This window comes from Phalaenopsis equestris, unplaced genomic scaffold (genome assembly GCF_001263595.1).
Source record: "Phalaenopsis equestris unplaced genomic scaffold, ASM126359v1 Scaffold000224, whole genome shotgun sequence".
Classification (NCBI taxonomy): domain Eukaryota; kingdom Viridiplantae; phylum Streptophyta; class Magnoliopsida; order Asparagales; family Orchidaceae; genus Phalaenopsis; species Phalaenopsis equestris.
In genome coordinates this window covers 846,427-859,490 of record NW_018164666.1, presented here as the reverse complement: position 1 = coordinate 859,490, position 13,064 = coordinate 846,427, and the positions used below count along the sequence as shown (strand labels likewise).

The following is a 13,064-nucleotide window of genomic DNA, read 5'->3' as shown; positions in this document are numbered from 1 at the left end:
CTTTGTTGACAGGTAAACTATCATTCTCCATTTTTTTCTTTTTATACGGGTCTATTGGAGTATTTATTGGTTTGCATCCAAGCATACCAGTTTCTTTCAATAGGTCCAATGTGTACTTCCTTTGAGTTACGGCTATTCCCATTTTGGATCTTGCAACTTTCATTCTCAAGAAAAACTTCAAGTCTCTGAGGTCCTTGATTTCGAAATCATGGGCTAGAAACTTCTTCAGCTTTGTCAACTCTTCAGTGTAATCATACTTCAGCTTTATCAATTCTTTAGTGTGATCACCGATAAGAATGATGTCATCAACATACACAATAAGTACAACAATCTTCTTCTCGGATCTTTTTGTGAACATTGTATGATCAGCTTGACTTTGAGTGTAACCACACTTAATTACTGAATTGGTGAATCGGCCAAACCAAGCACGGGGAGATTGTTTGAGACCATACAGAGATTTCCGGAGCTTGCATACTTTGCCAGTAGGGAAGGACCTTTCAAGACTAGGCGGTAAATCCATGTATACATCCTTTTCAAGATCTCCATTAAGGAATGCATTTTGGACATCAAGTTGCATAAGGGGCCAGTCTCGGTTTGTTGCAATGGAGAGTAGGATTTTAATGGAGTTCAGTTTGGCTACTGGGGCAAATGTCTCTTGGTAGTCAATTCCATATGACTGAGTATAACCTTTTGCAACCAGTCGGGCTTTTAACCGATCTATGCTTCCGTCTGTCTTACATTTGATTGTAAATAACCACTTGCATCCTACTGGTCTCTTATTCTTGGGCAAATCAAACACAATCCACGTTTCACTCTTTTTTAGTGCAGCAACTTCTTCATTCACAGTTTTTCTCCATTCTGGGTGTGAGAGAGCTTCCTGAATAGAATTCAGAACCTTTATGCTGTCAATAGCAGTTACAAATGCATAGGGAGAAGATAACCTCTCATATAAAACAAATCGGGCAATAGGATGTTGAGTGCAAGGAACATCAGAATCATCTTTCACAAACGGGGTAAGCTTATAATCACTAGTGTCTATAGATTCCGTACCTGAGTGAGTTTCAGAGGATTTTGAAGCCGAATTAGATTCTTGGACAGCAATTGGAAGCGGTGTTAGGTTCTCTATTCTTTCAGCAGTTCTGTTTCGTCTTGTATAGACCCGAAGTTCCTGAGGAGTGGGTTGTGTAGACTGAGGAAATTGAATAGCAGAAGGTGTGGATTGTGTAGACTGAGGTTGAATAGGAGATGGAGGAGGTTTGACAGTCGGTGAGGGACCCGTGTCAGTTGGTAAAGGAACACAAGGCTGTTGTTCACTACGACTACTCTCCCCCTGAATGACAGACCCTTGGTAGTATAATTGATGCTAAAAAGAGGTGACATCTATAGAATTATAGACCTTTTTAGTTGAAGGACAATAATACTTGTAGTCTTTCTTGTTGGTCGAATACCCTATGAATATGCATTTGACAGATTTGAAGTCTAATTTACTGCGGTGTTGTTTGTGAATATGAACAAAGACGGAGCAACCAAAGAGTTTGGTAGGGACAACTGAAGAGAGTGCACAGGTATTTGGAAAAGAGCGAAGGAGGACATCAATTAGACTACGAAAATCAAGAATACGAGAGGGCATCTGATTTATGAGGTAAGTAGCGGTCAATGTCCCCAATAACATTTATAGACCGATGTGGTAAACATGAGACAGCGGGCTACCTCCAACAAGTGACGATTTTTCCGCTCGGCAACCCCATTTTGTTAGGGAGTATCAACACACGTGCTAAGGTAAAGGATGTCATGTTGAGTAAGAAAAGTTCTTAGGGAGGTGTTGAAAAAAATCTCGTGCATTATCTGTTTTGAGAGCCTGGATTTTTGTGTCAAATTGAGTGAGTATCATTTGATAGAATGCACGAAATATTGGTCCTAACTCGGATTTATCACGCAAAAGATAGATCTATGTCACCCGTGTGTGATCATCAATAAAGGACACAAACCATTGAGCCCCATAAATATTTTTTTCACGAGAAAGACCCCGGATGTCACTATGGATCAGAGAAAAGGGACGAGTGGGTTTGTATGATAATCGAGGAAATGACGTACGAGTGTGTTTGGCAAGTTGACAAAATTCACAATTAAAAGAGGTATGACTTTTATTAATAAATAAATGAGGAAATAGTTTCTCTATGTACATAAAGTTGATATGACCTAAACGATAATGAAGTAACATGATTTCACTATCATTATTAACGCTGGAATGGAATAAAGATGTACTAAGCGGATTTAAGCAAGACAGACTTGATACTGGAATACAACCGGTGGGTGAGACTAGACTGACAGAGGGTTTGTTGAGAATATAGAGACTACTGCGCAACTCAGCACTGCCAATCATCCTCCCCAACTTCAAATCCTGAAATTCACAAACATATGGAAAAAATTTAGCAACACAATGACAATCATGAGTGAGCTTACTAATAGAGATCAGATTACAATCCAAAGTAAGAACATGAAGTACAGAAGTGAGAAATAAATCTGGAAAAATGAGGACAGAACTGATCCATCAGCAATCCGAACAGTGAGGGTCGGATTACACGGTCGGTAATCCAATAATAAGGAGACATCCCCGGTCATATGATCGGAGGCACAGCACATGAGTCAACAATCCAGGGGCGAGAAGAGGTTGAATCCAAGACGAAAGCGGATGAGGAAATAACTTGATAGGTAACAAGGTTGGTGGCACCCGATGCCACACTAGTAGGCTTGACTGGTGACAACTGACCGAGCATTTTCTGGAGGGCATGAATCTGTTCTTCGCTGAATGGGCTCATTCTTGGAGAGGCTTCGATGGTGTTGGTGGCAGCTTAGATGATCCTGTTTGTGTTTCCCATTGGCGGTTTTGCCATGAATCCGTCAACACGTATCCCGAGTATGACCAGAACGGCGATAGTGGTCACACCAAGGGCAGTCTTGGAGTTGGCGATTGTCTGTGGATGGAATATGAGCAGCAAGTGCAGACCCGTCGAGGGCTGTAGTGGACAAGAAAGTGTCTAACATGACCTTTTGGCGGGTCCCTTTCCCGGGTATATCGGGGTTCACGAATTGTTGGAAGAGGTTTCGGGTTCAAAATCCGTGAGCGAGTCTGGTCAAACTCAGATTTGAGGCCGAGAAGAAATTTGAAGGTGTGTTTCTGTTCTATGATTTGGTGAAATATGACAGAGTCTTCGGGACACTTCCAAGGGTACACCTCGAATAGATCTAGTTGCTGTCAATACCGAGTAAGATTATTGAAGTATTGGGTGACGGAGAGATCACCTTGACGAAAGTCATGAAGAATGGTTTCAACAGCAAATAGTTCGCTTGTATTATCCGCACTATAATAGGTCTCACAGGCAGCATCCCAGATTTCCTTAGCCGCACCATAGAGAAAATTTTTTTTGCCAATATCAAGTGTCATCGAGTTAACAAGTCAGGTCATAACCATATTATTTTCTCGGATTTTGTATGATGGATCTGTCGTCATCGGAGCTGGAGCATCACCAGTGAGGTAGTCATCTTTGTCTTTGCCACATACAAACATCATGACTGACTGCGACCATTAGAGGTAATTATGGTCGGTGACTTTGTGGCTGGTGATGAGGACAAAATTATTATCTGAATTGTTGGGCAATGGAGACCCAGCCTCGGAGGGGTCGCTAGAAGTGACATCACTAGCGGAGGAGTTGTTGGCATGGTCGTACTTAGTCATTGAGCGCGACTAGAACTAGCTGTGCTCGGTCGCAGAAGAAGAGTCGGCGCAGGAGATCGCGGAACTGCGGAGGAGCGCGGAAGAAGCGCGGACGATCGTGGGAGAAGCGCGGACGATCGCGGAAGATCACGGGAGAAGCCCAGATGATCGCGGGAGAAGCCCAGATGATCGCGGGAGAAGCCCGATGGGAGAAGCACGGACGATCGGACGATCGCGGAACAGCACGGACAATCGGTCGCGGACGCGGACGATCGGAGAGAGGCGTGATCGGTCGATTGGATGAGGAGTGGCGCTCGGATGCTGACGATCGGGGCAGGCGCAAACTAGGGCAGCGCTCGGTTAAGGACGATCGTGGGAGAGAAGGGTCGTGATCGAGCCGAGCTGGAGAGGCTTCCCTTTGATGGCTTTGATACCATGTGAATTTTGAATAATCCTTTCTCCCTGAATACATAGATAATTCACCTATAAATAGGCGAGTATAAGAGATAAAAAAGGAGGAAAGAAATCTTCCTACAATTAAGTAATTCCTATAATTATGGAATAAACATAAATATCTATAATTAAGAAATTATCATTTTTATACTATGACTAAATATAGCAAGTACTAAATAGAATTAAAATAAATAATAATGAGCGTAATTCCACATAGGTTAACAATGTTAAAGTTGATAGAAATATTATAGTCTCCCAGTCGATCAATCTAATATGCATTGTCATTAAACGTCTTGACAATCTTGAATGAACTGTCAACTCTAAACTTGAACTTCCAAAGAAAATATGCAGGAAATCTCTAATTCTTCAATTTGATCCATACCAAGTCAAATTCCTAGAAGATCATAGCAATTTTAGACTTTGTTAGCCTACTTTCGATACTTTTTCTGCTAGGCAATTTCTTTCATCACGTGCTCAAGTTAAGTCTGAATCTGTTTAGCTCTAACTTCTATATCAGGTTGAGCTCATAAGTTGAAAGTAGAGGCAATAATTCCAAAGAAGAGTTTTTCTAGTATACAATCGCAAATGAGTTGTGGCCTATAGATTAAGTAGCGGGACATGAAAAATCAAGTTCCGTTATCTGATTCTTTTTCTCAAAAAGCATATGAGGTTTTCCAAATTGTGATTCATCGTCGCAATGTATTCATCTATTTTAGGGTGCGTTGATGAACTAAAGGTGTGCTTGGAGTGGCGGTGCGATGTTAGTGTAGTGTTGCATCGTACTTTTTTCTATTTAGTAGAACAGCATTTAGTTTACTTTTTCAAAAACTGCAAATGAAAACTGCATTTTACCATCGAATTTAATTATGTGATGGTCGCTAAAAAACTACGATCTGACTTTTTCGAAAAAAAATTTGTAACTGCCAAAACAGTTTTTTGAACAACAAATTCTTCTGCAGCAGCTTCACAAATGTTTCTTCAAACAGTTGCAGTTGCCTCAAACCAACCCTTAATCTACTAAATTAGACGCAGCTTATCCCATAAAATCCTAAAAAAGGTGATTGAAAAATTTCACATCCCTATTTGAAATGATAGTGTCAGGCACACCATGAAGACTGATTATCTTCTTAAAGTATAAATCTGCAATGTGCCAAACATCCATCATCTTTTGGCAAGGTACAAAGTGTATCATTTTGGAGAAACAATCCTAACAGAATAACAAAATTCTTACTTTGTTTGATCCATGAAAGACCCACAATGAAGCCTATGCTCATATCCACCCAAGGTGATTCTTGTACAAGAAGGCCAATGTGCAAACCAATACTCTGCCCCTAAGTCTTCATTAAGTAATCTATCCTACACAATCAAACATGTCTACATGTATCTTGTTCGAATTTAGGCCAGTAAAAGTTCATATTCACGCCTTAGCAAAAAGAAATTGACAAATAAATACTAAAGTCAGTTTAGCCAACCACAAAGTCAAATTATGATTTTGTTTGACAAAAAATCAATTAAATTTAATTTCATTTTGTTCTTCAAAATTAATTGAATAAGACTTGTAAATAAACCAACTATTTAAGCCATGTTTTTTTTACTACAGAGGTGTCAAGCTTATCATTACAAAAAGTTTTATTTGTTAATTTTGAAAGTTGATTTGCTAATTTTGAAATTTGATTTAAAAGCTAATAGCAAGTGAAGTTGATGAGAAAAGTCCAATGCAATCATTTAAAAACATATGCAATAAGAGCATAGTATAAACCTTTATTTTTCTTAATCTATTAACCAGGTCAAAAATACACAAAAGGTCAAAGTGAATCAACTTATTTATAATCATATAAAAAATAATTAATGTCAAAATATAACCCTAAAAGATGCTATTAGGGAGAAAAAGTGAAAGTCTAAGGGTAGTACCCCTCTAACTAACTCTAAAAAGTGCAAACCTTGCAAGAAAGAAGAAAAAGAAGAAAAAGAAGAAAAGGTCCAAGGGTTCAATTCCCATCAAAGAAACTAACAATAGATATTGCATGATGCATGATAAGGCAGGTGTCAAATCAGTGATCAAATTAAATATAAAATCACATGGAATTTTATTAATGAAAACATGGCTAGTCAAAATAGAGAGGGAAATGGCGCTAAATATATATTTGAGAGGGACTGCAAAAAGAAAACAGCATATGGGCTGTGGGCCTGCTGGGCTGCGTGGATGTTTGATCATGTTAGACACCCTTCTCGTAGATAGAGGATTCATGCCAACGATGATGCCAAAAATAATTACCACATTAAGCAAATTGTATAGAACAAAAACAACAAACAAAGTGATGGAGAAATACGAGAGAGGGCGGGTGATGTTTTTCTCTAAAATGAAGTGAATGCCCTTTCTAAATAATATTTAAAATACGTAAATAATCACAACAAAATAAGTCAACCGAAATGCATGCAAGGTTCAATAGTTGTTATTAAAAATGATTATGCCAAAAAGGCTCATCATGATCGCTAGAGGATTCTTGTCATTAGCAACATTCAAAAATCTTTACAACATAAATAGTCTACTGATGGCAATGCCAACATTTTGATGGAGAAATGAGAGCAAGAGTGTGCCATAATTTTTAAAAGATAAAACGAAGATAAGTTCTTTTAAAAAAAAAAATCAAAGACAATAATAATTGCAGCAAAAGAAGTGCAGGTGAATATATGTAGGTTTATTCAATAACTAATCATGAAGAAAATGGATAGAAAAAATATTCAAACTGAGAAAAGAACTTTCAGTGTGCACACAATAGGTTAAGATAAGATACCAAGTGGTTTTAAAAAACCAGGGGAAAATAGGAACTACCAAGTGGCTAGTTGTGATCAGCAAAATATGATGTTCACCAACGTTCACAGTCACCGATCAATTATGCTCCATTATAAACAACACTCAACATGGAAGTGCAAGAGGACATAGTATAAATAATGATGAGGTCCTTGATATCAAAAGTTATGTTAAAAAACACACATTAAAGGAAGCCTTGTATACAAACAGGAAACATTAACTTCATGTAGTTTGAAATGACTGAAAAAAGCAATTTGTCAAGGCTTAAAAAGAAATATCTACAAAATGGGAACATCGTGAAAATGTTTCATAAAGGGGCAATATGGGGATAAGAACTATAGGGTAGGATAGAAGCAAGGAGAGGGGCAATCAGGAAAACTTCAACACAACTGCTTCTTAAAAATGTGAAAACCAGTAATAGCTACTACAGTTTGAATGAATAAACTTTCAGGAATTTTATTAAACAATGTCCCACGTGTTATGTGGAAATGATTCCTAACACACTAAAACACTACATACCCTTCACTTAACAAAATGAAGCTTATGCAAAAATAAAGCTTAGGCTATTGAAGATATTATTTAATTTTTATTAACTTTGGTTTCCATCCTAAATAATCCAACAATCCATTCTCTAAAAATCAGCATACACTGTTGTGCTTGTCATTTTCCCATAAATGTGATCCTTTTGTGATATGAAAGTAAAGAATGTTTACATTTTGCAACCATATGCATTAATTATTCGTATAAAACAAAGCATAACAAAAAGTTTAATAGACCAAACATATATATTCATTGTTTGACTTTCTCATGCTTAATCCCAATGCCCAACTAATAGAAGTCAAATTACCAACTTCAGATGAGTTGTCTATGGCAGGCAATTTTATAACGTCGATGCAAATAACCAAGATTTACAAAATAATGATTTTGCACACAAATTATTATGCATTCTTATCTTCCTATAACAATCAAAATATTTTCATTAGTAACAGCTATTTTAAATGCAATATGAAATCACAAAAACCAATGCAAGGAAACATGCCTGTGTGCTTTCACCATGTATACTTTTTTTTTTTTTTTTCATTCTCAGCAAATCAAAATGAATTTTTCCACTAAATTTTAAGTGCACTATAGCCTACAAAAGAATTGATCAAATTATAATGGCAAAAAAGAAGATAGCAAGAAAGAGATAAGTATATGCGCAAGAGAAACAGAATTTGTTAATTTAAAAAAAGTAATATGCTGCATCTTTGAATGAGGTGAGGATCGATACTTCAACCAGTATAAATTTAATAAGCATGCTCAGAGAAAGCAGAAGTTCCTTCACTCAAAACAGCTAATGATACATGCACAACAGTTTTTTTTCATCATGCCTGCGCTTGAATTATTGCATACTAGTCTAGACAGTAATCAGCTGAAACAGAGCTAGAAAATCATGCTAGCACAGACAACTTCAATATGAAACCAAATTCACATTCATATTACCATGCATCTAAGAGAATGTAGCCATTAACAATTAGAACACTTTAGAAAAACGAAGTTAATCAGCATAAGAATAAGATCCTAGCACGAATTGTGAAAAGATAGAAGCACGCACTGCATAAACCAAACAAACCAAGAGCCTTATAATACGAGGACAATATTAAAGCTCATTTAGCTTCAATAAACAATAAGTTCAGACATAGCACATAAATGCTAGAGAATCAAAACTAGCCAGAACTTCAACTCACCATTTATATCTGATGTAGCAACCCCCAACGGAGGCGGTCTCGGCAGCAACGTCATTACAAATGGAGTTATCCGGAAGCTTGAGAAGAACGTAAGGCATAATCTCGAAATCAACCACGGGAATCGAGGACGACAAATGAACATGCAGCACGCTCAACATGTTTCCTGTCCCACAACTCCAGCACAAAACCCTCTTTCAAAACTTATAACTAACCCTAGCGACGCTTTTACACGTACGATGTTGCTGTAAGTCAATAACCGGCGGAGGCGCGGCGGATCCGCCATCAGAAGGCCCTCGAATCTGCCAGGGTTAACCAATCTTATATAAACCCTCGTAAAATTAGTGTTGGTGATTGGTCGTAGAACTGAGCGGACGGGATGGCGCGCTCTCTCTCCGGCGAGGAATTTGAACAGCAGATTTTCTCTACTAGGGATCGTGCGAGAAGGAGTAGGGCGGAACTGGGGAAAGAAGAGCTTCTCGGGTTACCGTTTCTGAGCACAAGATGGGGTTTAACCTCGAGAATTCCGGTAGCGAGCAGCAAGATTCGGCGTACGGTTGCAGTACAACGGTTAACATGTATATCGCTTACATATTCAACACTAAATGTTATTATTATTATTATTATTATTATTATTATTATTATTATTATTATATATTAACAATTCATGTGTGTCTATCCACCCGTCCCGAGAGTTGGATTTGAATCTCTGACCTCAAGAGTCTCACAATTAACTTCTCAAATGCCACCTAACTAGACGGGGAACACCACACACTATATAGATATATATAGATATACATATGTATATATACATATATATGTATATATATCCAATGGTTCAAAACAAAGAAGTATGTTCTTGGTTGGCCATCCTCGCACCGGTTTGACTCAGTTTGATGGGTCTTGTTATCTCCATAATGGGTCTTGTAATCTCCTTGTAAGAGTTCTTCCTCTATATTGTTTTCTTGTTCTGAATCGTTGGATGACTCTGAGATCAGCACTATCTCATATTTGTACATATTAATAAATAAATAACTCTATAATATTACAATCCATAATTTTGAATTATGAATGTTTCTTTTATTAAAAAAAGGGATTTAGATTTTAGGATATTGATCAAACAATTTTAAGACACACAAACAATATATCACTTCTGAAAACTTCGAACATAAATTTGAGATCAGCGTTATCCCCTTTTTGTACATATTAATAAATAAAAAACTCTAGAAGATTATAATCCATAATTTTTAATTGTGAATGTTTCTTTTATTAAAAAAAGGGATTTAGATTTTTAAGGTATTGATCAAACAACTTTAAGACACACAAACAATATATCACTTGTGAATATTTCAAACATAAAATTGAAGTTGACACAAAGAAGCTCGCACAAATTTGGTTTCTTTACTCATTAGGGTTTGTTTGTAGGGTTTTTTTTTAAGAATTCCATGGGGAATTTTATCTCATAAAAAAAATAATTTTACAAAAGTGTGGCTAATTGTTCTACTAAAACCCCTACACAAACAACTTACTCAAAAAACAAATAAAATCCTAAGAACCATTAGCCATGAATACAACTCAAGCAAGAAGACACATTAAAAAAAATTATCAGTACAAATATAATGAATATTTAAACAATCCTCTTTAATCAACCAAGAAAGCTCTAATGAAATAGTAATAGAAAATTTAAACTCTTGAGAATTCAAACGTCTTTTCACAGCCCAATTAGAATATCGGTTACTTTACGATGAGTAAACATCCACTGAACCTGCACATACTCGACTAAAACAATTTTTTTTTCATATGAATAATCAAAAACCAAGGATACTTCTTTTTAATACATTAATTTCACAATTATAGGAAATCCATTTCAATATCAATATTATCTCAACCGCAACTGACAGCCAAAAAAAGAGCCATGATTATCGCCTCTGCTTCAGCACATATATGAGAAACAACAGAAACCGATGCAAGAAAACCACAGTAAGCAAACACATATTGAGCTTCAACAAACTCCACCAATGCCAGCAAACAAACTATTCCAACTACCATTCGTATTGAATTTCAAAACACCTCTCTTAGATTTTTTTTCTGCATAACCACATTAGTCACAGGGTTGCAATTCATAGGAATCAAAATATTACTTATTAAAAACTTTCAGCAGGTGCAGTCCAACTGGTTTCTTAAACCCGCCATATCTAAGCATCTTGAAAATAAAATTTCTAATGTAAATAAAACAGGAGAACTTAAAAATCAGATTGCCTGTATGTTATGTCTCATTTATAGCGATCCAAATGAACCAAAAAACCACAATATGAATAGAAGCAAAAAACAAACCACCTCCATAATTTTCTAACAATTAATATAACCAGCAATGGAATTCGTAATAACATCATTCATTCTTTTATCATAAAGAATAAAAACCTTCGACCAAATCTTTAGCAAACGAACAATTGATAAAAATTTGATCAGCATTATCATTTTTTTATTGCAAATGAAACATCTAGAGGGAAGCCTCAAACCTTTTATCTTAAGAATATCACCCATGGGAATAATACGATGAAAAAGCCTCTAAAAGAAAATTGATTGGGAACGCTTAACAAAAGAATTCCTAACCCAATTTAAATACACACCATTAGAAATTTGCAAAGACTTATTTTTAGAAATCGAGTTGCCACCATGACCTTTAATTTTGAATTTATTATTACCAGCAGTAATAGAAATCTTAGCAATCAGATTAACATCATCCTTACTAACCAGATTGCTCAACTTATGTAAATCTCAGGTATCATTACTCCAACAGTCTTTAACCACCAAACCCACCTCAAAAGGGCTCAAATAAGAATTAGCCAAAGGTGTTTCTCCTAACCAATTATCGGTCAAAAAACTACAGCTCCCATTACCAACATCCCAACAGAAGAAACCCTCAGTAATTTTGACAACCTTAAGCATTTCCTTCCAAATAAAATTATCAGAAGAATTTTAAATAATAGAGAGAGGATGAGAGTTACCACAATACTTACTTCTCATTGATACACAAAAATAATATGTTATTTCAAGTACCATTTTTATGTCTATTTTTTGTGATATTGAACTTTAAAGAAAGATATTTTTGTGTTTTTGTTGTAGGGATATTATTTTTAGGCATTTGAAGCAAAAGTGGCAAAAGAAGCAAAATTTGGAGCAAAAATAGCCAATTTTAGGGTTTGGCGCATGCTGCGCCAAAATCAAGAGCGCAAGCATGATGCGTCAGATCAGCGCATGATGCACTAAGTGCGACTTTTTCAAATTAAGAAGATTCGAGACGGATTTTGCTCGAATTTTCAAAGGGACACTTGTTCTAAACACCTTATTGAGTAATTCAATATATCTATACACTTTGGAAGGTTCTAATTTGACTAATTTGAAGGGATTTATAATTTGAAGGGATTTAACTCTTGGATCAAAGAGACACATCTTTTGAATTCAAAGATTTAACTTTTGAATTTTTGGAGGGAAATTGAAACTCTTTTTCAGAGGAGGCAACCCAAAATAAAATAGAGATGGAAAAAAACTTCTAAGGGGGGCGAAAAAAGAAAAAGGCGAAAAAGAGAGGTGGCGTGAGAACCAAGAGAGAGAGATAGAGAGAGAAAAGAGATAGAGAGAGAAAGTGAGAGAAAGTGAAGGGCTTGGAGATTTTCTGCTAGGGTTGTAAGAGGTGAGGGAAGATGAGAGATTTCTTCTTCATTACACTTCTAAGAGAGAATTGAGAGTACTTAACAAAGGCTTTGAGAGAACTTCTAGGGATTTGCTTGGGAAGCATTATGAGATAAGATGTATTTTTCATTTCTTTTATTTGTAAACTTTTTTTTATATATAAAATCCGTGTTTTATCGTATTCTTCTCATGAATTCTGAGTAGTCTTCTTTATCCTTCTCCCTACTTTGAAGAAATGGTTTTGTGAAGGATTGATTTTGTTTTTCACGGTTATAAATGTCAATAATTTGTGATGATTTGAACTTTGATCTTCATTTACTTTTCGATCTGGCCAATTGAATTGTTAAAATGTGTTGAGAAACATATGTTACAACAAAGGGAAAATTAAATTTGATTTCATGGGAGAGTATGTCATCCATGAGATTGAGTACAAATACATAGGGAAATATATTTCATTTGATGTAGAATTGGAAGATTTTAATGTAACAAATTAGAATCCCCAATTTAGTTTAGTTGATTGGAAGCTAATGCGAGCATGTTAGCCCTCATGTGAGGGAGTTGTGGGAGCTCTGGAGTGACAGTCGGTATCCTTCCATCTCAACCACGAAATTAGGGACCAAACTCTGGATTAGTCAATGTTCTTTATAGCTCTCGGAAGAGGAAAGAG

At 36.3% G+C, this 13,064-nt stretch overlaps 1 protein-coding gene across 1 annotated transcript in view; it reads right to left on the bottom strand.

Moving 5' to 3' along the window:
* Positions 1-9,261, bottom strand: part of LOC110023510 (carbon catabolite repressor protein 4 homolog 1-like) — an 18,986-nt gene extending 9,725 nt beyond the window's left edge. Inside the window, exon 1 of the mRNA XM_020722967.1 lies at positions 8,708-9,261. Coding sequence (XP_020578626.1) covers positions 8,708-8,865 — 158 coding nt within the window. The 5' untranslated portion in view covers positions 8,866-9,261. The remainder of the gene's footprint in view (positions 1-8,707) is intronic.
* Positions 9,262-13,064: the final 3,803 nt, after the last annotated feature.